Consider the following 26,709-nt stretch of genomic DNA (forward strand, 5'->3'; position numbering starts at 1 on the left):
TTGGCACTGAAAACCAACACGTCCGATTGGCCCCGATAGGCTTCGCTTTTCTTAATCGATCGCTATCTCCTCCCGCGATCGGCTAATCTCTTCGACTTAAATCGAGGCGGAACCTCAGTGTACCCAGAAAAAGTCTCTAAACTAAGAATGGAAACAGCAGCGCGAATACCCTTCGCAGAAGCGTAGGACGTCTACCACGTGAACTTTATAATTCTGAACTCTGCTTCACAATTATAACGTTCACCCGGTAGAGTGCGCATGCGTCGTCACCCTTCTTCTTAGCGACTTTTTCTGAGTTTTCTGGGCGAGACAATACACAAAACGAAACAGAGAAAGAGAGAGAGATTTTTTGCACCTTGAGGACCAAGGTGTGCTTTGGACCATCTGTCCAGGTCACCTTTGTGTCTTTTGACGATCCATTGTCGGCTATTTTCTTCCTCCTTTTTTTCAGCTTTTTTTTGCTCTGTTTTCCCACGATCTTTCTCTCTCTCTCTCTTTTTCTCTGTTGGTTCGCTTAATCGGCCTCTTTCGAACTTTCTCGGATACTGCGGTACCGCCACCCGACCCGGGGTAGAGGGTAAGGATGGAACGCCTCGAAAACAGGATCAAACAAAAGATAAAAAAAAAAGAATATAGAGAAGCTATACGGAGATCATTGAGTGTACCTAGAGATCGGGGCAGGAAAGCCTTGTGCCGCACACGCCAGCGCCAGAGACTCGCCCTCTACCCCGCGGTACTTATTAAGGCCGTCTCCAGTCCCTTTTGGGGCAGTACGACCGGACGGTTCTGGAACGATATCATTTATTCCCCGGAATGACTGGATCGTTCTTTATCGTTCGCTCTTTTTCTTTTTTTTTTTGCTTCGCCTTCGAACTTATCATCCGTCGCGTCGCTGATCGGTCGTCGCGACGACGAACGCGTCCCCGTTGCATCGCGTGTTCGATCCGATTTCGATGCTATAGCGCGACGAGAGACCAGCTAGGAAATACAAACAGCCGCGCGACGACGCCGCGTGCATATTTAATGAACGATTGATATTTTTCCGGCTGCTCCGAATCGCGGAGATTGACGTTCGATAGTTGCACGCGGCATCGTTCGCGAGTATCGTGAAATCGATCTGTTTGCGTTTGCCGGCTCGTCTCGTTGGCACTACTGGGTCAATGGAGCGACGTATTATGGATTGTTCGATTTATTCATGTAGGATCATGCGTTTTGCATGCGATCGTTATGCATTTTGAGTGGAAATATGTGGGCTGAGGATGGAATTGTCAAATTGAGAATCGAAGATCTGAATTATCGTAATTTGAGTGAATTTAGTGAGTGAGTTTAGCAAAAATTAAGTGAATTTAGGGGAGAATAAAAAAAATTGAAAATAAGAAAGATATATTACAGTTTTATTACTGTAATTTCTTTAGGTTAATAGAAAATTTAATAAACGAAATTTGAGAATATAATTCAGAAAAATAAATTCGAGTTAGAAAAGAATGCTCTAAAAAGCTGAAAATTCGATGTATAAAATATTGAGCCGATTTCCATTTTAATTCCATCTTTAACAACATACTTCCACGCTAAATGTTCGAACCAACGCACTGGCAGCAATAAATGCAGCACCAAAAGTCGCTCGAAAAGCATCGCGACGAAAGTTTCATAATTTCCACGGCACAAAGCATCGCTCAATAGCCCAGTAATTCCACTGTCATCCAGAAGCCGCGCCGGCAACAAAGGGGACCGCGTCCTCTCGCTTAGATGAAGCGCAAAACATACCTCTCTTCCTGCTCGTTAGCCGTAATCCTGACTGCGTTATGTCCTGCCATAATCGTTAAGTAAAAAGGCATGCGACTTACCTGAGCGATCGTTGTCCCACGGATTAAAATCTATAGCTAGCAACTGATTCGACTCATCGACGACGACGACGACGACGACGACAAGAAAGGGGTGCCAAGGATCGAGAAAAGGGGGATGATAACGTCTACCTTGTTACAGGCATGGGGAATCCCTGAAACGTGTGACTCAACGCGATATTCTGACCGCCGGCAGCCAACACCACTTCTCTCTCGAATTTCTTGCCCGAAGACCGCGGAGCTATCTTGCTCGTGCCCTCTGAAACGCGATTCACGGTGAGGGGGGGTGTGCCGGGTCGTTAACCGACGCGTACCTTGTCACTGGGACAGGAAATCCCTGAGTGGAACAGTCCAGGGCAACCACCATCGTCCTTGGGACGTCGACGAGCTTGCCACCCTCGTATCTTTCGCCCGCGATTCGCGGAGGAACGTTACCGGTCGGCTCTGAAAAACAGGGGCACAAGAACCGACGCGTCGAGCCGATCATCTAGAAAATGGCCGAACACCCGAGCAGGTTCTCGCCACCGCCTGTGACCCGTATCCCCTTGCTCCATTTGATTACACCCTACGAGACCCCGTACCTGAACGTAGGCGCCGGGAAACCCTGGACAGGACACGCTAGTCCTGCTGTTCGATCGACTAGAATGGCCCTTCTCAATCCGTTGAAGTCCTTGTCCCGTACGTTCGGGCGAACACTACCCCTTGGCTCTGCAAGACCGCAAAATCGGGGCACAGTGGTCTAAGTAACGATATATCCAAGCATCAAAAATCGAAAAATAACAGGTACTTTGACAATATCTTTTTTCGGCAGGTAAAAATAGCTATTTTTCCGAAAGCTTTTGCGTTCTTAATTACCAGAGCAAACGAGTGAAAAGTAATCATTGGACTGCGTTATGTTGTGTAGATATTGTTATATATTGTATTTCATATGTCTATCGTGAAAATTAAAAAAATAAAATTTAGAATATCAGAAGGAACATTTAACTGTGTGCGATTTTTACTAAAATATTTGAAGACAGAAAGGAACTGCTGCTTCTTTGTTACAATTAATAAAGAAAATTTTATATGAAGACAATTATTTTGTATAGAGATACTCCGTCTAGTAATTATAAATAGGTATAAATAACACGATATATAAATAGGCAATTTTAATATATCGTTCTTAGACCACTGCGCGAGGGTGGAACTTGTCGTCGTAGTCGAACGCGTCGTTCGCTTCTCAAAGAAACCAAGAGACGTGAAGATTCGGTTCGCGAGTATAGGGACTAACAATATTGATAGCATCCAGCCACGATTCTCACCTAACGAGATGATTATAAAAATTTAGAAACCTGTCGAATATTCATCGAACGAGACAAATTAAATTTCGACATCCTTTGACTCCGTTTATCGTCTCGAAGAAAATTTTTATGAAGGAAAAAGTAGCTGCATATAACCTCAGGAACCCCTTATCTTTAGATTGTTACACATATCTGTAACATTCTGATTACATGTCTTCTTCTGCATATAGAATGCAAGGTACAAGGTTCCAATAAAATCGGTGACACGGTCGCCTTGCCCTCCCCGTTCCACCCGGCCACGCCTGACGTAACGAAAGGAACGACGTTGCGAGACTAATTGCAGAACGAATCGGAAGAGGCTGTCCCCTCGGCTCGTCGAAGCGTACCTGAAGATCGGCAACGGATGCGCCTGTGCTTGGCACAGCAATGCCATGGACGTATCGCCCGGTATCGAGAGGACTGTTATTTTCGCCGTGGGTGGTACTTTCGGTGCCGCGCCGCTGACCGGCTCTGGATAGACAAACGACAGATCTCTGGGGGCGTCTATCATCGCCGAACGTCCGTTCTCTCTGTTCTCCGACTGTTTCTTTACGGGAGCGTCTTATCGGTACCATAAATACCTATAAGCTGGAAGAGGGTGACCCTGCGCCGGGCAAAGCATCGTTACCGGGCCGTCGACGTTGCTGACGAGCACGTCGTACTTGGCGGTGGACGCGACTCTAGGCTTGGCACCGTTCACAGGCTCTACAGAATTCCCGGATTAGTGGTTCGCCGTGCGATCGACGCAGCTTTATTTTTCGGGCGGCGCTAAACTGACCTAAACGTGGGAGCAGGGAACGCCTGGGCGTCGCAGAGCAGACTGATCTCGGCGGCGTTTCCTATCTCGAACGAGTCCGATTTCGCAGACTTCGGGAATTTCGGTGACACACGACCCGCCGGCTCTGACGGGTCACAACACAATGCGCACGGGGTTAGCTTTGTTTGTTTTTTTTCTTTCTCTCATCGCAATCGAGACGAGGGAGACACGCCACCGCCGCCATTAATTTGTTCGACGCTCGTTCGCCATCGATTTTGCCGTGCACGCGGACCGTCGAGGATTCTGCGGTTGGCAGCGATTAAGGGGAACTTTGTCTCGAGGTTTTAGTCGGTTTGCCGGGGGTCTTTCTTGCCAAGACGTTGCGGAGAATGCGTAAATTTTGATTGAGGTGCATTTTATTTGACAGCTTTATTTATTTTGTGTACTAAAAGCAGAAGAAGACTCGAGGCATTTTAGGAATATTGCTTAGTATTTTCTGTTAACTCTGTCGAAGTGTCTGAAGTCTCAATACTTTGTAATAATTGCAGTAGCTTGTAATAATTGCATTAGCATGTAATAATTTAATAATACAGTCACGCTCAGTTTATTATATCTGATTAAAAGAATCAATTTATTTTTATTTAATTCCTGGTCCTCACAGACATCTTAGAAAATTTTTATTTTGCAGATCAAACTACTTAATATGTCAATTATCAAAAAGAAATTTTATAACATTTTCTTGCATTTCTAAATAATTTAGAATCTCTGAAGAAGAAGAAAATTTTATCAGAATACTTTTCTCTCAAAACAGCAGACAATTTTATGAAAATGTCTCGAGACCCAATAATAAATCTACCCAGTGGAACAACGACCCAATACAAATTTTACAGACTCTATATATATCCCCCTAAAAATCGATTCTATAAAAAATACAATCCCTCACTTTAAAGTCTAAAAATAAAAGCAACAATGAGATCGAACAAACGTCGAGATAAAATTCCTCGCGAACCCAGCAACCCTTTCGATTCCTCAAAAAAAACAATGCCAACTAGATTCCTAATAATCTCGATTCTGAAATTGGCAATTAATTTACCTGTGACTCGGAGGTGGTGACGCCTGCGCGGCGCAGGTGAGCGCGACGGCCGAATTCGCGGCGCGAACGTACGTTACGCTTTTCGCGTCGCTTTGAAAACTGGGCGCCTTGGATCCGACCGGTTCTACACTCGAACAGAGAAAACCGAACGGCAGTGTTCTCTAACGGCGTTCTCCACCGTGTGATTGCTGTTTTACCTGAACGACGGAACTGGGAACCCTTGCGCGGGACAATGCAACGCAGACGAGCCCGTCGCTGGACGTATGAACGAGTTCACGCGATCGTCGCTCGAGAATTTCGGTCCTTTCGCTCCCACAGGCTCTGGTAATGGAACGATTATGCGGATCGCTTAGGCGATGCTGACTAACTGGCGGAACATAGGCCTACCCCGTAATCGTGGAAACACGAAGCGAACTTATGGCAGCAAGATTTATGCGTTCATTGTTACTAAACCACGGACTTTGTAAGACAGAATTGCAGGTAAAAATTTGTAAGGAAAATTTGTAAGGAAAATTTGCATTGTAAGAAAAATTGTGTTGCTATTATTTAAATCAGCAGACAGATTAAATGGCTTTAAAAGTGTCAATTAGTTTTAAGTTATTATACTGGCTTGATGCAGAATAAATTTTCTATTTAATGAAGTTTTAATCTATTTAATGAAATAAATTTTCTAGCTGCAGTCTAGTTATTACGACTATGACGGAACTAATGACAACTTAATCGAAGCATTAATTATTGCGTGTATGGAAAAGCTAATGGTAGCCTAATTTCTGCGTCGATTACTGGCAATATGACAAAACTAATAGCAGCGTAATATCTGTGTTTCAATTTCACCCTTAACAGCGCTGCCTGTTACTGCCGGTTAATATTACAGGTTATGATTAACTTGACGAGTTTAAATTCTTGTTTCCTGTCCCATCTATTTTTAATGCCAGATTTTGATGACATGAAAATTGATTCTTATTCAACTTGAGTTTAATTTCGAAGAAATAAATGCCATTTATATTTAGTGGATTAAATGGAAAATCGAAGGTTTGACTGCTTTTGAGCCTTTATATTTTTTACCATACTATAGATATGACTTTGCTTTATTTTCCCTCGGGCTCACAATGAATAATAATTAATAATAATGAATGAGAATAAATACTAATCAATTAATAATAATAAAAAAATTATTAACTAATCGAAATGAGTGAATAGTAACCTATAACTCGTTATAAACATTCTACAATAAAATTATGACAAATTCAACACAACCGACATTATTAATGAAACATTGATTATAAGAAATTGTATAAGCTTCGTGTTTCCCGAATAACGAAGCGGCTCGCCATAGGGGTTCGTTTGTCCCTCGTAAATGGCATTAAACAGGAGATCGATAAGACGGTGGTTGGGTCTCGAGTACCTGAACGCTGGTACCGGGTGACCCTGCGCTTGGCACTGGATCGCGAATCCCATCGAGTTTTTGGTCGTTTGCCATCGTTTTGCGTCGCCGGAAATGGAAGGTGCCTTACTTCCTACCGGTTCTTCGCCAACAGAAAATATAATCAGACGCGTGAGAAGTACACTCGAGTGCTAACCGCGACGGGAATTTCATCGAAGAGGGAAAGACAGAGAGAGAGAAAAAAAAGGGAAGACGATTCCCGCGAGGTTTCAACCGTAGTTTTACCTGAACGTTGGAACAGGGTAGGCCTGGCCTTGGCAAGTGATCACGATATGCGTGGCGGTCCGTCTTTCCATCAAACTGCCCTTCTCGCCGAGGATCGAGGGCGCTTTGCTACCGACCGGCTCTAATGGGCAAACAAACCACCGGCTCGAAATTTCAAGAGTTTCAATATTCTCTCCGTAATTGCCGAGAATCTTCCGAAAAATGACCGAAACACTGTTTCGAAAAGATTTCTAACGCGACGATGAGCTTCGTCGGTGAAAGAGGAAGACGGTTCGCCGTTTACCTGAACGTTGGAACAGGGTAGGCCTGGCCTTGGCAAGTGATCACTATATGCGTGGCGGTCCGTCTTTTCATCAAGCTGCCCTCCTCGCCGACGATCGAGGGCGCTTTGCTACCGACCGGCTCTATTGGGCAAATAAACGACCGGCACGATTTTATGAGCTACAGTATTCTCTCCATAACTGTCCGAAACTGCCGGGAACAATCTCTATCATAAATTGAAAATAAATCTGAGAACAATAAATGAAAGAAATCCGCTCCCAAGTTTCTCTTTCTTGCGCGCTGAATTAGGTGGAATTTCTACCCCTTCGATTCTATCTCTTTGCCCCATTTAATATTGATAAGATCGTTTATATTTTAAAAATTGTTAAACAGTGAACTTAGTGTATATTTAACTGTGTGCACTTCATATAAATTTAACGTAGGCTCTTCGTGTAAATTTAACCGTACGAATTTTATACAAATTTAACCGTACGAATTTTATACAAATTTAACCGTACCGGCTTCGCGTATATTTAACAGTGCGCACTTCGCGCGAATTCCAGCGCAGATATTGGACGTAAATTTAACCGTGCAGCGGTGGTACGGAGAGAATACCGTACCTAAAACTGGGTACAGGATATCCCTGAGCAGGACACGTCAAGACCACGCTGCTCCGCGTGCTCATTTCCTTCCAACCGCGCTTCATCTCGCCGGTCAGAGCTGGGGCTTTGCTGCCGATCGGCTCTGACGATAACAAAACAACGAAACACATTCCCAATGAGTTTCCGAAGATCAATTATGATTTACCTAAAATTGGGCACGGGATAACCCTGTGCCGGACAGAACAGCACGACCGTCGAGTGGTGCTGCTTTTCTTTCCAGCCGCCCTTCAAGTCACCTGTCACCGTTGGCTTTTTGCTTCCGACCGGTTCTAACGGAATTTCGTTTCAGGTACATTTTCACGTGGCTTCGTTACGATTTATTTTTTTAGAGAACGAATTTTGACGAATTGTTTACCTAAAGGAGGGCACAGGATATCCCTGGGCCGGGCACGATATAACGGCGCTGGACTTCGCTCTCTTCTTCAGCCAACCGCCACGCAACTCGCCCATGAGCGCCGGAGCTTTCGTTCCAATCGGCTCTAAGAATGTTCAACGTGGGTCATGCGTACAAAAGCTGATCTCTGATGGCGTTTAGGGTGTCGTTACGGTGTGGCGGGAAATACAATTTTAGATTAACCCTTTGCAGTCGAAGACATTTCAAATCTAAAATCATTTTTCTGGCTTCTAGTATTTCTATTTTATTTAACAAAATTTGTTCTATGCGTATGAAATCTCGTGACTCATGTAACAATTACACTTTCAACAAATACGTAAATCTGAGCTTTGGTGATTTTAATAATTTTTGAGATCTGGTGATTTTAATAATTTTTAAGATCTGGTGATTCTAATAATTTTTAAGATCTGGTGATTTTAATTCCTTCTGCTTGGAAACATTGGAACTAAATATCTAAATTCTGATCAACTTTTAAGAGATACAATTTAATCATCGAATAAGTGATCGATATTATTATCACATATGATAATGACTAAAAATAATGACTATTCTCTATAATGACTAACAATTGCTCAATTTTCCAGTCACCACACCGGAACGACTACTTAAAGATGTTAGTATTTAGAAACCTCTCCGAGGCTACACAGAGAACCTAAAGACCGGGGCGTGGTTTAGTCACGACATTCAGTGCGAAACAGATTAGAATTGCGGTAGTATTGTTACAACATTCGGTTACGGATCATCAAGCATCGTTACCTAAACGAAGGCACGGGGTAGCCCTGCGCCGGGCAAAATATCACAACGCTGACCATAGATTGGGCTTCCAGTATAATTCCTTTAACGATGCCAATCAACGCCGGCGCTTTGCTCCCGACTGGCTCTGATCACAGGCAGAACAAGGAAGCTGTCATCTATCGTATAATGCCTCTTGGACGCTCCTAATCGCCCGGTTACGCAATCTTTCCGGTGGAACAGGGGACCCCGTTTAGCGAAAAGGGAGCGCGTACGCGAAGAAACGCGATTTTCAAGGCGAAGAAACGTGATTTTCAAGGCGAAGAAACGCGATCTCGGTTTTCTGTTCGTGCTCCATGTAATTGCTATATATGATTCGTCGTGTCACGAGCGATTACGATAAAAGAAGAAGGATTTTTATAAAATATATAAAATCTCAGGAAATATTAATTCTGCCCATACCATAACCTTTGCCTATCCACAAGCCTTTTAATGCACAATATCGCAAGAAATTAATACGAACAAAATAAAACACCATCCAACTAACAATAGCTCGTCACCAACTAGCAAAGTCTCCTCGCAAACTTTAAATTCCGATCGCTATAAGAAAAATACCATATCTCTACCGCGACAGTCGCTCGTCAGAATTCGGACGAGAATTCCGAAGAGAACGCACTCCGCAACTAAAGTTTTACCTAAAGGAGGGAACGGGATATCCTTGCGCCGGACACGGCAGCACGCAGTCGGCACCTGATCCCTTTTCCAGCCACACGCCCTTCACGTCGCCGGTAAACGCCGGTGCTTTGCTCCCGACTGGTTCTAACAATGCACACACAGGCGAACGTGCCGCGATTAATTGTTCTACTTTTAGCGGAGCCGGAGGGGAGGGGTGGTGACGCGCCTGTTCACCGGACAGGAAAGAAGGCCAAGGCAATAATAATGGACACAAATTGGACCGACGAAGTGCTCTTCAGTTTTTTTTTTCACCGATTGGAGAACAATGGCGATGCCGTCCTCGGCGAAGGTCTTCGGGATTCGAGGGATAAAATATCTGTTCACGGTAGGTAAATCTTTCGCGGTTCTGCGGCGGTCGTCGTTCGGCGAAATGGTATCGCTCGGATTCTTATGCTTCCCGGCTAATTTGAGTGTTTGAGCACTCGAAAGGGTCCGGAGGTACCGAGCAATTAACTGGGGGTCACAGGTAGAGACACCGTGTCCCTTTGGGAGTTTTAAATCGACTGCGGATGTTTGTGCAAGCATGCGTCGATGTGCGAGCCGTTTAGCGGAAGAGTCGCGCGGAGAGGAAAAGGGTGGAGAAAGGGTAAATCCATGGGATTCGTTGGAGTGAATTCTGACTGGTAGCTCCATTGCGTTTGTTACATTTTAATCGGAATTGTCAATTTGTTTAAGTTTAAATGAAGTATTAAAAGCTAATGTATCAAACGTAATCTGAACTTTCACGTGCTTTTATAAGTATGAAAATATTTTAATTACAGTACTCTAATTTCTAGAATTTGTCTCATAATAAAAATATATATTATACGATATATTATATATAATTATATTACGTACCAAAATGTACTATATAAAACACAGTGCTAATTTTGATTTTTATAATTCTTATATTGCACGTATCATTCTATCAAATTTTACTATATCGACAATAAACGTAATGGATATAATAATAAAGTCTTTTAAAATGGCCACTGTGTGAAACGATAAAATCGCGTGTACTGTGTGCTTTCAAGGTAGCAGCCGAAGGTGGCACCGAAAACGTCGAAAGCCCTACGACCGCCAGCAGACAGACCACCGCGAAGGATTAACACCCCGCGCGAGGGGAGAGAGAGAGAGAGAGAGAGAGAGAGCAGCCCGGTGACACCTCGAGGGGTGAACAGAGGAGTTACCTAAACGAAGGCACGGGGTACCCTTGCGCGGGACAGGACAGCACGGCGCTGGAGTCCGCTTTGTTCTCCATCCAGCCACCCTTTAAATTGCCCGTCAACGTTGGCGCTTTGCTGCCGACCGGCTCTAACGAATCACACAGAGAGACAACAAAACAATGTGCGGGCATGCTGCTAGCACGGTGCTGATCCCCCGATCAACGCGCCGGGACTATTAAAAGCGGCGCTTGTAATACCTAAAGCTTGGAACTGGGAACCCCTGCGCGGGACAGAACAGTGTCAGGTCTTGACCGTCCACGCGATCGTACCAGGACTTCTTCGCGTCGCTGGCGAATTTCGGCTTCTTCGTCGCGACCGGCTCTAACGGATCACACAGAGAGACAACGGGCACATGCTGTCACCAGGACTAACAGATCTTCACTGTCATTCTATTCGCCTCGCTTCCGGAAAGGTTGCAGCGATCTTATGGATGTTCGATATATTTTATATATTTTTTAAATACCGTAAATATTTTCTAGATATTTTCTAAATATCTTTTAAATACTGTAAATATTTTCCAAATATTTTCTAGATATTTTCTAAATATTTTTTAAATACTGTAAATATTTTCTAGACATTTTCCAAATATTTTCTAAATATTTTTTAAATACTGTAAATATTTTCTAAATATTTTTTAAATACTGTAAATATTTTCTAAATATTTTTTAAATACTGTAAATATTTTCTAGATATTTTCTAAATATTTTTCCAATACTATAAATATCTTTTCAATTCCGTAACTATTTCACTCGAACATAAATACATAAAATCTTGAATTTCCACGTGAATTACCGCGGTGTGCCTCGACACGAGAAAGCAAATAGTACACGCGAAAACATCCTCATACTATAAAATCGTCGTGGCGGAACTCGCTGACAAAGCGTGCCGCGCGTACGCCTCGAAAAATCGCTGGAAACTTTCCAGACATCCGACCATTACAATACGAAAATAAATGAGTACTTGTGAGTTGGAACTGGGAACCCCTGAGCGGGACAGTAGAGGGTGAGGTCTTGGCCGGCGACGCAATCGTACGAAGACAACCTCGAAGTAGTCGAGAACATGGGTTTCCTCGTGGCGACCGGCTCTAACGAAATCACACACAGAGAGAAAGAGAGAGAGAGACAAAATAGGGCGAAGCTGCTACAACGTGTAAAGCTCATGGACTACACTGATCAACGAGCATAATTAGCGATGCAAGAAAGTACCTATGCGTTGGAACCGGGAACCCCTGCGCGGGACAGAACAGGGTCAGGTCTTGACCGAAGATGCGATCGTACGAGGATAACTTCGCGTCGCTCGCGAATTTCGGCTTCTTCGTTGCTACCGGCTCTAACGAATCATACACAGATAGAAAGGGAGACAGTGTGGACAAGCTGTTGATGAGTAGCTAGTAGCTAACGATTAGATTGCGATATGTACCTATATGATGGAACCGGGAACCCCTGAGCGGGACAAAGCAGGGTGAGGTCTTGACCTGTGGCGCGATCGTACCCGGACAGCTTCAAGTCACTCGAGAACTTTGGCTTCTTCGTGGCTACTGGCTCTGTTACAGGATTAGCCAAACTGAACTGGAGACGTACCCGAATCGGTGGAATAATTTTCACCGCGGCTTAATGATTTATCGCGTCGGTGGGATGCGATATCGTGTCCTTGGAAATGCGAGTATGAAACTTGGTTGAGAGATTGGAATGGCTTTCGAAAGCGATGTTCTCGGGATGATAATGATGTTGTCTGAATTTTGGTGATGTTAGTTGAAGCTTCTCAATGTTGTCTGAATCATGATGATGTTATTTGAATTTTCTTAATCTTGTCTAGATAAGGTAATGTTATTTGATAATGTTATTAATAATGTTAACTTTTAACTTTTAATAATGTTATTTTAATCTTGCCAATGTAGATCGAATCTTGATAATGTTGTCGAAATTATGATAATGTTATTTGAATTATGCCGATGTCTAAATCTTGATAATGTTCTCTAAATCTTCATACTGTTGTCTGAATCTTGATACTGTCGTCCGATTCTTGATAATGTTCTCTAAATCTTGACAATGTTATTTGAATCATGATAATGTTAATTGAATCTTCCAAATGTTGCCTGAACAATGATAATATTACTTGAATCAAAACATTATCCATACCTTCCTAAAATTGCCAAAACTTGTCCACCCCCTGAATCATGATAATATCACTCGAATCTTTCTATAATACGAGTCATATCCACGTCAAATATCGCCCACTCGATTTCTTAAAATTGTCGGTGCAACTTCCTTTAAAATTACCAATCGTACCAAGCAAATCGCTTTCAATTCCAATTTTCGTCACCAAAGAGCTGTACTCGCATTACCGCGACACCCCTGACTGTATCGTTTTACGGAACCCGAGACTCTCACAGGGTTCGCAGCCCCTAATGGACTTCCGGAGTCATCAGTCCCCCACCGTAAGAAAAAGAAAAAAGAACCGAGACTGTATCGTCGCTCCTGAAGAATGATTCCGTATGCCGGTAGTCGAATGGCTTTCAATGGGTAATTTAGTACCTGGTTACGGGAACAGGATGCCCCTGGGCATTGCACGGCATGCTAACCTGCGAGCCCTCGCCACGTAGGAAGAAGAACGACTTGACGTCGCCGAGAAAAGCGGGCGCTTTGATCCCCATAGGCTCTGCCGGCAAGGGAAATAACGAAGTGACGGCAGACCGATATTAACGTAGCCTCGTGTAAACCATTAAAATAATGAAGACATTCGGCGATCTTATTTTTTACAACGTGAAACATCGATGGAACATTTCGTCACTTTAATATCCGTAATATCTGACGTATCAAGATATATATTTTTAAAATGAAATAAAATAGATAAAATAAATATTCTTCAATATTAATTGACACTTTACAGTTCGGCAAAGTGTTAATTAATAAATCTTACTCTTTCTGATATTTTTAGAAATTCTATTCTAGTTTAAATAAATATTTCTCGAATAAATATACTCATCAGAAATAACGAATAAAAATTGTGATATAATTCGAATAAATACCTAGCGAATAATTGTAATTATTCGCCGTTTGTAACTAACAATTAGAAATTTATTCTTATCGGAATATTCGTCGAATGAATAATCCTTCCAGTTCCTATAAATCTAATTCGTTGCAGGTTGACGGAACGAATTTCACTCGGTCGCCGAGTCCTACGGACAGGGTCACCCCGCGGAACTTTTAATCGTGGACGGCCATGGGACGACCGAATAGCCGCTCCACCCAAATCGTTTGTCTTTCGGAGGAACCGGTGTTAAACTCTTTTGCGGGACGATCCCAGCTTTTTTCGTACCTATAGACAGGCGTCGGATGGCCCTGGGCGTTGCAGGGCAGACTAACGTCGGTGTTTACTCTTCGTACCAACAGAGATAGTTTCGCGTCCACGGCAAAGCCTGGCGCCTTGCCCCCGACAGGCTCTAAACAACAATTCACGTTCGATTATTCCGCGAGTTTGCTTTTTTTTTTGTTTGCCGAATACCGGCACGGGTAGAGTCCACGGACAAACGACGACGACAACCGACACGCCCGGCGGTGTGCTGTGTCGGCGATCGGCTTTCTTTTTTTTCTTTTTTTTTTAACCGGGTTGGAAATTTCATCGATAAACGGGGCGTCGGAGATTTCATCGATAACCGGTAACAGTGAATGAATTACCTAGTGGTGGGCACAGGGCTTCCCTGCGCGGCGCAAAAAATGGAAATCGGCTGGCCCTCGGATCGACGGATCGTGCGGCTCAGATCGTCCGATGTTAAGCGGGGCGACCGCGCTGCCACCGGCTCTGGAAATCGATCGATCGGTTTTCGTGTTTCGATAACTTTAAGCGGCCGCCGGCGGGGCTATTGGACGGCTCGGGTCGATTGGAAAATTTTTAATTGACCCGCAGGTGGTCGCAGGTACGAGTTGCTTCCGTCGGCGAAACCCTACGCGATCTTGTTCACACGTTGGCACGGGATCAGGGTTGTTATCCCGACGGTGGATCTACTATGGTCTCTTGGGTATTGTAAGAAATTATTTATTTAAATCTTTTACGATAGAGGGATATATTTGATGACGAAGAATTGTGATCGATAATTTCTTATGACTTTAATAATTGTGAAGCAACAAGTGTAAAGAAAAAATTTACATGGACTAATTATAGAGACGAGCTAATTAGTTATAAATTGATTAAAATGCCTTAGAAAATATTTTTGTAATTTTTAATAATATTTGTTAAATATTTAAAATATATCGAAGCCAAAATACATCCTCTGTTATTAATTCCCTAATTTTATGTATTTACCCTGACGGCGAATTAATTTTATATTTCAAATATATTAAACTGACTATAAATAAATAACCACCGTCACAAGTTCCAGGGTTAAAATTTCACAGAAATAATTTTTTCTATCACGAACCAATCGCTATGAATCATTAAAAATCGTCTAAGGGTAGTTTCGGTCCTCTCAACCTATTAAACTAATTTTCCAAAGAGCGCATCGTTCGTCACCGAGAAAAATCGACTCGATCCAATAGCGTAGCAGCCGCTTAAATCGCCTCGCGACAGATTTACCTGGTGGTTGGCACGGGGAATCCCTGAGCGCTGCACGCTAACACCACGCTCGTGCCCTTTCGCCTCGCGTATTTGCTCAGGCTATCGTCGTTGGAGAACATCGGCGACTTCAGCCCGACCGGTTCTACGGAAGACACGTAACACACTCGGCAAAACGGTTCAACGAAGAAGTTCATCGCGTTAGGCGGAGGTGCCGTGTCTCGCGGGGCTGATCGGGTTCGCGAACTCTTCGATGCATCGTTAAAAGCGACGACGGTGTTACCTGGTGGTTGGCACGGGGAATCCCTGAGCGTTGCACGTGAGCACCACGCTGGCGCCGTTTCGCCTCGAGTATGCGCTTAGGCTAAGGTCGTTGGAGAATTTCGGCGACTTGAGTCCGACCGGTTCTACGGAAAACAATATGGACACTCGGCACAAATCGATCTGACGTCGGCGAAAGTCCCACTCTTCATGGGGGAGTTCGAGCTTTCACGGAATTCTCGTGTAACGGAGTTAATTTTTAACAGTGATAGTAACGAGATTAATTTATAAAATGGAATCTATGATGTAGACTTTTTGCTTTAAATATAATATTAGTTAATATATTTAATTTATATTGGAATATTTATTGGTACATAGTAGATGGTGGATATTTATGCAATTATTAAGTTATATTAAAAAGAAATGAAATAAAATAAAAACTCTTTGCAATGATGTTAGTATAGTATAGATAATGCTCTAGTATTTTTAAATTCTTTTCTATCGTTCGTTTAGCCATTTTTGATATAAATATTAAAAATTCACAGTCTAGTTATTAGTACAAATGAGTTGAAAATTATTTTTGAGGTGTTAGGTCGATTAATCTTATAAGGGATGAAAATGTACAATTCCTTAAGAATTGTAATCTATTGTAATAATAAGAAAAATTAAAAAGCAATATTCGTCAAACTTTTTCACTTGACTTATACTAACTTTAAGTTCGTAAATTTATAATTATAATCCTAAACTGCGTTAAACTCTATTAAAACTAGCCTAAAAATGCAGAGTAAGATAAAGACTCCTTTACAAAATTCAACGAATATAATTCCAATAAAATAATGAATAAATAAAACACACACCATCCTAATAAACAGTCCTACTAATATACAAGTTCACGGTTCCAATAAATAAATCAACACGCCTCCGACCACAACCTAATCTACTTCCCTCCGCCAATCAAGCCCCATGAAAATCAGAAGCTCGCGACTCTGTTACGCGAGAATCCGTCAGAAGCAAGCCGCGTCCTAGAATCACGTAGATCGGATAACGCGTCGGCCGACGAGAATCGTAAAACACGGGTGACCAAGGGATCGCCGCGCGATATTTTTCGGGGTCACGCGATGATTACCTGGTGGTTGGCACGGGGAATCCCTGAGCGCTGCACGCGAGCACCACGCTGGTGTTGCGTCGCCTCGCGTATTTGCTGAGGCTATTGTCGGTGGAGAAAATTGGCGACTTGAATCCAACAGGTTCTAGGAAAAATATCACCACCGCCACAGCCGGGCGAATTACGCTTCGATTCGGTGTCGGGCGCCCCGATCGGCGGGGGGCGTGCGAGAGCGGCGAGAGAACGAAATTAGAATTAATGGTTCGGGGCTCGGCGCGAAAGCCGAGAGAAGCCGGTCATTCGAGAACCGACGCGGATTCGACGCGAGAGATAGAGAGAGGGGGGGATTGGGAAATTGTATCGATCACGGGGCTGGGAAACTGCCCGGCATGTGGACACACATGCGAGTGGACGATCGAATTTCATCTCACCTCGAAAGTGGAACAGGGTAACCTTGCACCGGGCACATCAAACCGACCATCGACGACGACTTCGCGTCCACGAATTCGACTTTCCGATTCGTCGGTAGCTTCGGCTTCGCGCTATTCGTCGGCTCTGGGGATCACAGGAGAATCGATTACTGCGATTACGATGCGACCACGGCGTTCGTCTGCGTTCCGAACGCGACGTTTTGTCGAGCTGACGACGATTTGCTTTCGATTTCTTATTTGCTCTGTGCACTGAGTAAAATGTTATCGTAATAAAAATAATATTGTGATTAAACAATAAAATCATATACATAGATATGCTTCAATATAGATAGATATGGTTCAATATAATATCCACCTTTATTTTAATAAAACGTTAAAATAGCAAATTGTACTCGGATGTCAACGACATGTCTCGAAAATTTAAAGTATATATATCTTGAGAGAATATTATTATTTTTATTACGCTTGAAGACCTAACATTTTCTATAAATATAGAGCTCGAACTGTCACCATTTAAATGACTATATAAGTGCTCTATAACAAATTAAACCACGACTTGAACGTGAAATTATAACAACGTGCTTCTCCTCTACACAACTTTCTAATAAAGAACTATCGATCCTTTCTCCAACATAAAAAACAATGAACCTCCTAAAAAAACATTTCTCAATAATTCTCAATAATTAAATATTCGCAAATCCTCCGAGTCATTCAGAGCTATTGCAACGAACCAAAACGTCGCATTGTAAAAACGGATCAAATATTTAAAACGGACCGCTAATTAAAAACGGACGTAAATGCAAAGGCTAGATAACGAAATTCAGTCCAGGTGCATAATTAGACCTGGATCCGTGACTGACCGTGTAACAGGAACAGGGAACCCTTGAGCGGGGCAAGTCATCGACACCTGGCTGGACGACGGCGTCGGCCTCACCACTTTAATGTCCGCGTTCGTGAACTTTGGTTTCGCGCTGGACACCGGTTCTGACGAACAAAATTACATTGCCAGGACTGCCGATGATCGCTGTGCGCGCGGCGCTGATCGAGCGGAGATTGTCTATACGTATATGCTCTGTAGGAACCCCTATCCCGGAGATTGAAGTACCTGAACGCTGGAACCGGAAACGCCTGCGCGGGGCAGGACAGCGTCAACGGCTGCGACGGTCGCACGCTGTATGTCGTGAGGATGCGTGAGTTTTCCGTCAGTGGGAATTTCGGTTTTGTGCTGGACACCGGTTCTGAAGGGGGAAATACGACGGGGCGTTGGTTATGAGAATAGGTGAATCATTTTTTCAGCGTTGTGTATGGTAATTTTTGAAGTGTTATATGTAGCCATTTTTGTATAGCTGTATGAAGTCATTTTTGTATTGCTGTATGAGGTCGTATTTTTATTGTCATATGTAATCATTTTTCTAGTGTTATTTGTAGTTACTTCTGTAGTCATTTTTATACTGTTATATGCAATATAATTTTTGTAATGTTGTATCTAGTCGTCTATGTACTGTTACATGTAGTAATTTTTATATTGTCGTATATATAGTTATTTTTGTACTGTTATCTGAAGTGTAATTTTTGTACTGTTGTATCTAATCATCTTTTGTTCTGTTGCATGTAGTAATTTCTGTATTATTATATGTAGTCAATTTTGTAATGTTGTATCCAATAATTTTTCTACTATTACATGCAGTCATCTCCGTACTGTCACTTTTAATTATCATCCAGCTATCTTGAATCACACTCGATCGAAGATACATAAATAGAGAGACTATTTTCAGAGTTTCTGTGCTTCTCAAATTCAATGATATTCGGAAATATTTGTTACTCGTGTCTGTCAATTAATATACTTATCACTTTGTCATAAAAAGATCTTTTACTTCAAACAATATCCATCAATTATATCAAAAGACTTTTTAATGCAATATACTGCATCTTAGAGTACTTAAATCGAAAGAAAAATAATCTACGTTAATTACAAGAATTTCAAAAATATACCTCCTCTCTTAATCATTTTAATAACTTGTACATAATACAAAAATATCCTCAAATTGATATAATACCCCACAAAGTTCTCTGATTCGCCTACTAATAATTATCATATCTCGTAATCAATTACAAGAGCTATCACAAAACAATTGATTACCAAAAATTGATTACTAATAATTGATTACTAATAATTGATAACCAATAATTGATTTCTAATCATTGATTACCAATAATTGATTTCTAACTCTGCCAAACATTTCCGAACACCATAGAAACGAGTTCCTCGCCATCGCTAATAATCTCCGTGTCCCCCAGACCCCCAATTCCGACGAGACAGGAGATTGAAGAGTAGCTATATAATACCTGAACGCTGGAACCGGAAACGCCTGCGCCGGGCAAGACAGTGTCAATGCCATAGACTGTCTGACAGTGTACGCGGTGTAGGTGCGTGAGTTTTCCATCGAAGGGAATTTCGGTTTAGTGCTGGCCACCGGTTCTACGATAACAAGGAGAAGAAGACGGAGGAAGAACAAGATGACGAAGAAGAAAACGAAGAAGACAACTTCGCTTTGACGTCTGACTCCGAGTCACTGGGACAGGGGAGCCTCTGATAACTATCCGCTAATTGCCGGGATCGATTCGCCCCGGCACTCCGGGTCAATTGGATCACAATACCATCGGATTCGCGGTAAAGAAAGACCGGGATGGAGTGCGATATCGATTAAACTATTCACGGAAGAACTGCTCCGCCGCGGGACAAAGGCTGCTCATTGGTGGCTGCTCGTTGCCTACGAAGAGGATAGGAGACTCTCGCGAAATTACCTAGGCAAACTCGGTTTGCTCGGCGCGCTGTGGTGCCTCGGGTCCAAACAGCTGGCCAAAATACTCCTTGTGAGATGAACAATATTTTTGCTTTCTTAATTTTCATTTAAAAATCGGAATAATATTTTGCATAGCCTGTCAATTTTTAATCGCTTGCAATTATTTTTACTTGATCATTCTTATTTTTATATGTCTATAATTACTTTTACTTGACTATAGTTGTATTTATTTGTCTACAATTACTGTAACTTGCCTATAATTATTCTCATTTCTCGACAACTATTTTTATTTGTCTATAATTACTTTTCTTTATTCGAAATTATTTTTACTTATCTATAATTATTTTTATTTGTTCCCAATTTTTTCTATCCACATAGAGCTACGTTTCCCGCATTTAAGCGCTATAAATAAGTTGTTGCCTAAATTATCGACAAATTAATTGAGAAAAATACTTTTGGCCAGCGAGATCGGACCAAAGTAACCCCACCGCGGCCACCTGGGACTTTACCTGAATGCTGGCACAGGAAATCCTTGGACCGGGCACAGCAGGGTCGTGATCGTGCCGAGCATCGCTCTCGGGTTCGTCGATTTCACGTCCAGCGCGGTTAATTTCGGTTTCGAGCTCGACAACGGTTCTGCGTCACACAGGAGAAACGAAAGAGATTTTCAGGGGCTTTCGCGAAACTGGCATTGGAGTTATTGTTACGTGGCACCCGGGCGTAAGCCGTGTACAAAGGATTCGCGCCGTCCAGCCGGCCTCCTCTCTCTCTGCCCGCAATGCGGCTCGCTGGAAATATATCTACTCTTTGCACCGGCTGACTCACCTAAGATGGAAAGTGAAAATATCTGTCTTATTTATGATCGTAGGAAAGTACTCGCGACGAGCACCGTATTTGTTTTATACCAGCCAGTTTCGAGCGCTAAAGATAGGACGAGCTTCGCGGTTTTTCCTTTGGGGAACAGGCGATGGTTCCTTTTTCAATTTTTGGAATATTTCGCGCCGTTTCCGAGAAGGGTATAGTCATTTTTTTCTTCGAAAATTTGCGATATATAAGGATGTGCATAAATATTTATATAAAAGCTCGTGGGAGGTGTATAAGGGTTGTTTAGTGTTTGCCTTTGCATAATTGATTTTATATTTATCGAGTAGAACGTGCCAAATTTTTTTTATTAAAAAATGGAGTAGGAGAAAAATTAATAAAATGTATTAAATTTATTTAGTAATGTTCTTTTGTAAAAATAGCTCATTTTGGTGACACAGTTCTTGAGATTGTATTGTACAGAAAATTAGAATTAATGATAATAGATGATAATGATAAAACATTTTTCAGGTTATGTTTCTTTTTCGCGAATAATTTCCTTCGTACATAAATAACGAAGATATTTTCACTTTTCATCTTGCAAGGGTGACTGACCCCGTCTAGACAATGTTCACTGTACTGGAGCATTGATCAGCTAATCGATTTAATTACTCGCTTAATGATCTTTTCACAGAAAAATACACCTGAACCAATTTTAACAAAATAAAAAAATAGACAACATAAAAAATAGTCAGAGAATGCAGACATCATGTAAGACAAGGTCACTAAACTTTAAACAAAATCACTAATCAAATAAAATAACTATTTCAGTAATAATATCAATGTAAAAAAAATAAGACAATTATTCATTTAAATCAGTAACTTTCAATCTCTTCCATAATTGAAAACTGGTAAAAACGACAGACATTTTTCGCAAATCACTCAGCCAGGAATAAAAACCATCATTCGTGCGGCACCTCTTGTATCAGGTTCTAAATCGAACGCTATAATGTGATACAGTCACACCACGTGCTAAGTAGACGACAATAACTTTTTCACGTTCCAGAAAATTTCTGTAGAACCGTCACGCGATAACTAAATTTTGCCGATGCGAATCGCGGCGTGCTTTATGGCGACTAAAAATCTCGTTAACCGCTTATCTCGTGGAATTTCATGGAATTTTGTTTCAAAGACCGCGATAAAAATTGCATTAACCTTCCACGATTCTGATCATGTTACAATATATAGTTCCGGACTTATTTTGTAACAAAGTTTTCACTGTGATATAATTATATAGTTTAATGTTTAAATATATTTATTTTTGGTTATATTAAGCAACTATTAATATTAATATTGCTATTAATATTAATATTACTATACTGCTGTTAATATTAATATTACTACTAATCGCTTAACATCATAATCGCACAGAATTCCTATCCCGGCAATCTGCATCCATCATCCTTAAAATAAAAAAGTATACATCCTAACCCATCGAATACAATAGTCTACCTTGAGACCAGCACCTCAAGTTCCAGCTGGAGCCTCAATTGACTGATCAACGTTCAAGTACTGTAATCACAGGCTATACAAGGATCGCATTTACCGACGCACATCACGCGTCTTCGGACTCCTAACGAAGCCAGCTGTAGCCAGCTATAAACCGGCTATAAACCAGCTATAAACCAGCTGCGCAAGTCAGCTACAATGTTAACAAAATAATCGTACGCCGATCGTATCGACATGGTTCACCAAGTAGCATCACAAGACGATGAGAAACGAAAGCTAAGAATAAGGGGATCCTAAAGCTCAGATGTCCTAAACGTCTTCCAGACTTACTTGAAGAATGGGACAGGATACGCCTGTGCTGGACACAGAATCGGAACGCCCAACGCTTCCGGGACCTCGAAGGTTCGACTCTTGTCCATGGTCGAGAACTTTGGCTTGGCGGAGCCGACCGGTTCTACAAGGAAAATGATCACGCTCTCGAGCAACTGACTATGACCGTAACAAGCTGGAAGAAAGCGGCCGTTGATCGCTTTCAGTTTCGAGGAGAGCATCCAGGAATTCTAGTTGGTGCCTAATATACTGGGACAGGGTGACGGAGTTTAGAGAAAGAGAGAGAGAGAGAGAAAGGGTCGTCTATTTTTCACCGTGTTGAGATGCCGGAGCGATACAGTGGCTCACCAAAGTGTTTGATCACCCTCTGAAACGAAATTACTTTTTTCCAGCCGGGCGAAGTGACTCGAGCTTTTTGGAGATGCTGAAGAGACTGTGTTATCTATGTAGATGACGGCTTCCTTATTAGTAAGTAATGGCATTATCGCGTTTTTATTTTCCATTTTATTTTCTCGAGATTATTTTCCATTTTATTTTCTCGAGATTATTCTCCATTTTATTTCTTACCTGCTTTCGGCATATGATTAAAATAAGAATATAATAAACAATAAAACTAATTACTGTCAATAGTAAAGTAAAATCTAAAGTCAATTAATAAAATCGAAACTAGAATGTTAATATTTACCGCAGGTATTGTTTAACTCTTTTCAGTTTGTTCGATACAGTCTCGTACAATGAAAATGGGTTTCGAAGCCTAGTTAAAAATTAATGTCAGCCATGTGTGACCAACGCGGCACCGGACGCGTTACCTTTTTTTATCCGAGCTTAAAACTGCCATGTGCGACATAATTTGTTTTTACAGTCATTCTTCTCCTCACATTTATCAAATCTTCGTATCAAACAAAATAGTTGCCCATTTCATTCGTCACCCCGAATATTTACAACTTTTCACAAAAATATAGACATCCAAAATGTTTTTTATTCCAAGCTCTGATAAAAACATAAAAAACGCGAGTATGCTATTTTTATTCCTCGGTTCGACCACCTGCGGTATAATAACAAATTATGGATCTCTTTTTATTAAACAGGCCGCCATCTGAAAATTCTGCAAGCCGTTCGCCGCGATCCGGTGAACGTGGGGTTCCGTTCGGAAAGACGGTGTGTGTTCGAACAGTTTCGCGCGAGCCGCCCCGTGGGATCGACCTACCTAAACGTGGCGACTGGGAACGCCTGTGCAGGACAAAGCAACGAGAACCCGGTGCCTTTGGTTACGCGTAATCCGACGTCGTTCACAGATGGAAACTGTGGCTTGGTGCTCGAGGCGGGTTCTAAAAACAGAACGCGAGACGAACGGGCTCGAAGGTCGTGCGTAAAGAGGACGGCGACGCGGCAAGAAAGTCTTTGAATATGCTGGAATAGGGACTCCCCCTTTCGCCATACAGGGCTCGTAGATGTACTCTAGGCTGTGTCAATACGGCGTCTATGCATAGCTGAACAATCGCCGTTCGGTACCGCGTTTAACTCGCCGACCGTTTCTAGCCCCTGCCAGTCTGCGCGGTACACATGGAACCTTGGATGTTCCGAGGCGAAATTCCTTGGCGAAACTATTTCCTTGACGCAACCTCGAGATACCATTTTTGGGGGATGCTACCGTTTCTGGTGATTTTTAAAATGGTGGTAGAATTTTACTCCTTGCATTGTGGTGGCGATTTGGATTCTTGATTAGTTCGTAAAATAATAAATATATTTCTTTTGATAGTCGCAGTTTGATATTTTTATATTGACAGAAATGTAATTCTAGTGTACTAATGTAGTGATAGAATACTATTATTAGTAGTATGATAGTAATGTTAGAATAATATTATATTAGAAGAATTATACTAGCATTATTCTAGTACTTTAATTCTGGTATAATATTATGGTAATAGAAAACTATTATTACTAGTCTGACAGTAGTACTATATTATAATACCATTAGTAATAGTATTAATCATAATATTAATATATAATAATATAATCATAACATTAACATAATAGTATTAAATCAGTATTATAATAATACTAAATTTCCAGTATTACACTAGCATTATAACAACATTAGACTACAAATATTCTCCTAATATTTACTAATAACCTGAGATTATTACACTATTAAATTATTTTCCAATTTCTTCACGAATTTCTTTAAATCTCAAAATCAAGAATATACAAATCCAGATAAAATATAAATATATATAAATTCTCAAAAAATATATAATCAAACGGTAACACCCCTGAAGAAGTTCCAGGTGTCTTAATTGTCTCAATTGTCTCGAATTCAAAGAATTCATCTATCCAACGAGAAGCTACCTTTCGAGAGGCTGCCTACCTATATACAGGAACCGGAAATCCTTGCGCAGGGCATAGCAGGGTGACGCTCTTCGTGGAGGACGCGCTGAATCGTAGCAGATCGGTCGGTCCAGATATTTGAGGTCGAGCACTGGACGCCGGCTCTAACGATCAAAACCAGGGGATTCGCGGGGATGAAGATCCGCCTGTGCGTCACCTGTACCGCGGACGGGAAACCCTTGGGCAGGACGTTGCACGTTGCCCGTTGAACGGTGCATGTCGCACGTGGCACGGTGCAATGTTGCACGTGGCACGCGATGCGCGTTGAACGGTGCACGTTGCATCGTCGCCGCACCACCAAGTACCGTTACGAGTGACAGTCGACGGGGTTAGTCGCCGACGAGAATTTCTGCGCTTGCGACGGGCTTCAAGAAAGCACGAAGACGATAGAAAGCGGTGCAATAGATTCGCAGCAATGCAAAGAGCGAGAATAATTCACTCGAAGAGCATTGAATTATAATAAATTTTAACGTCTCGACGGTGCTTGAGTTTTGAAGGGATATCGTCGCGATCTATTGTTTGTTAAGGAGGCTGCGGATTTTTTCTTGAGGAATAGATATTACCTTTGTTAATTGCGAGTTGTTGTGTGATAGAACAATAGAGCTGGTGAATTCTTTGCGAAGACTTATATTACGACTTTTTGTTATAAATGCATAGAATCCACGGTTTTAAGATTAAATTTATTAAACATTATTAATTTAAGATTAAAATGTATTAAATAGTCTGCAAATTCTTGAGAACCGATTCAACTAAATTAAAAACTGAGTTAACAAATAATTCTTCTATTAATTAAGCCACAAATCCCGCAACTCTATCTAAACAAAACGTGCTAAACTCCGAACTTCTTCGAACCTCCAAATCTCCTATAATTCTCCAAGATCCACGAAGAAACCCTGAATACACATCGCGCAATTACCGTGAAAGGTTCCTAAGCGCCAAAAAATCTGTTGGCTCGCGAGCGTCTTCCTGAGAGGAGACGTTCTACCGATGCAAGAAGAAGCGGAGGCGGAAAAACGCGTCTGCGAATAGAGTCTCGTCAGCTATCGGCGATGGCGCTCCCTTTCCGCGTCCTTGGTTTCTTTGATAAGCCGAATATATCGTACTTATATGTGTATATATAAATCGTACATATGTACATATATACATATGTATATAAATCGATTCGCGTGCTATCCATCTGGAGCGAGTCTATTCTTAAAAATTCGCCGGTCTCCGTGTACCTGATAGCTGGAACGGGGAATGCCTGAGCCGGACACATCAAAGTGAGCGGTCGGTCGCAGTGGACCGTGTACGTGCGCGAGTTCTCCGTCATCTGGAATTTCGGTTTCGTGCTCGAGACCGGCTCTGAAGAGGAGAAAACCCGATGCAGACGTGACCGTTGGGTTCGGATTGGTGAACATCGAACGGAGGGACAGGGCAGCCTCGGAGCTAGTCGATGGATCGCACCTATGGTTGCAACACTGCTGCATCGACTATTACATCGCACGTTTGATCAACGTCTCACTGATCAAACAATTGTCTGTCTTTTAACCCTTTCCACTATTACGTCTTTCAGAGCTACGTTGACTACGATTATTCCTCCTTAATTATTTCCTTGATGCCATGAGATGATTCCAGTGTCCTGATTTTGTCATTTACTTTCATTTTCAGATTTTCAGATGATAGGCGATTCAAATTCTGTTTCGATTTAATAGAAATGATTGGCAGCGATATTTATCGAACCGTGCGCGAAACGTTCGTCGCGAGTCTGACTCGTTATTATAGTGCAAGGGGTTAACAATGTACGATAATTGAACGTGATAGATAAAATGGTTAAACTAATACTATGCGATTGAATGAGGACAAGGATTGAGACAGCGCT

The 26,709-nt window shown here is 42.0% G+C and overlaps 1 protein-coding gene across 25 annotated transcripts in view; it reads right to left on the reverse strand.

Moving 5' to 3' along the window:
- Positions 1–26,709, reverse strand: part of Dscam1 (Down syndrome cell adhesion molecule 1) — a 117,817-nt gene that overhangs the window by 52,429 nt on the left and 38,679 nt on the right. For 18 of the 25 annotated variants that reach the window (XM_078181760.1, XM_078181755.1, XM_078181753.1 and 15 more), the window contains exon 7: positions 7,958–8,081. The exons of 4 other annotated variants lie outside the window; for them this stretch is intronic. In XM_078181760.1, coding sequence (XP_078037886.1) covers positions 7,958–8,081 — 124 coding nt within the window. Of the gene's footprint in view, positions 1–1,973; positions 2,088–7,957; positions 8,082–22,460; positions 22,585–26,709 lie in introns of those variants that run through there. 3 more of the 25 variants (XM_078181773.1, XM_078181767.1, XM_078181772.1) reach the window with 3 other exon arrangements.

The sequence above is a fragment of the Augochlora pura genome, chromosome 5, assembly GCF_028453695.1.
Source record: "Augochlora pura isolate Apur16 chromosome 5, APUR_v2.2.1, whole genome shotgun sequence".
Classification (NCBI taxonomy): domain Eukaryota; kingdom Metazoa; phylum Arthropoda; class Insecta; order Hymenoptera; family Halictidae; genus Augochlora; species Augochlora pura.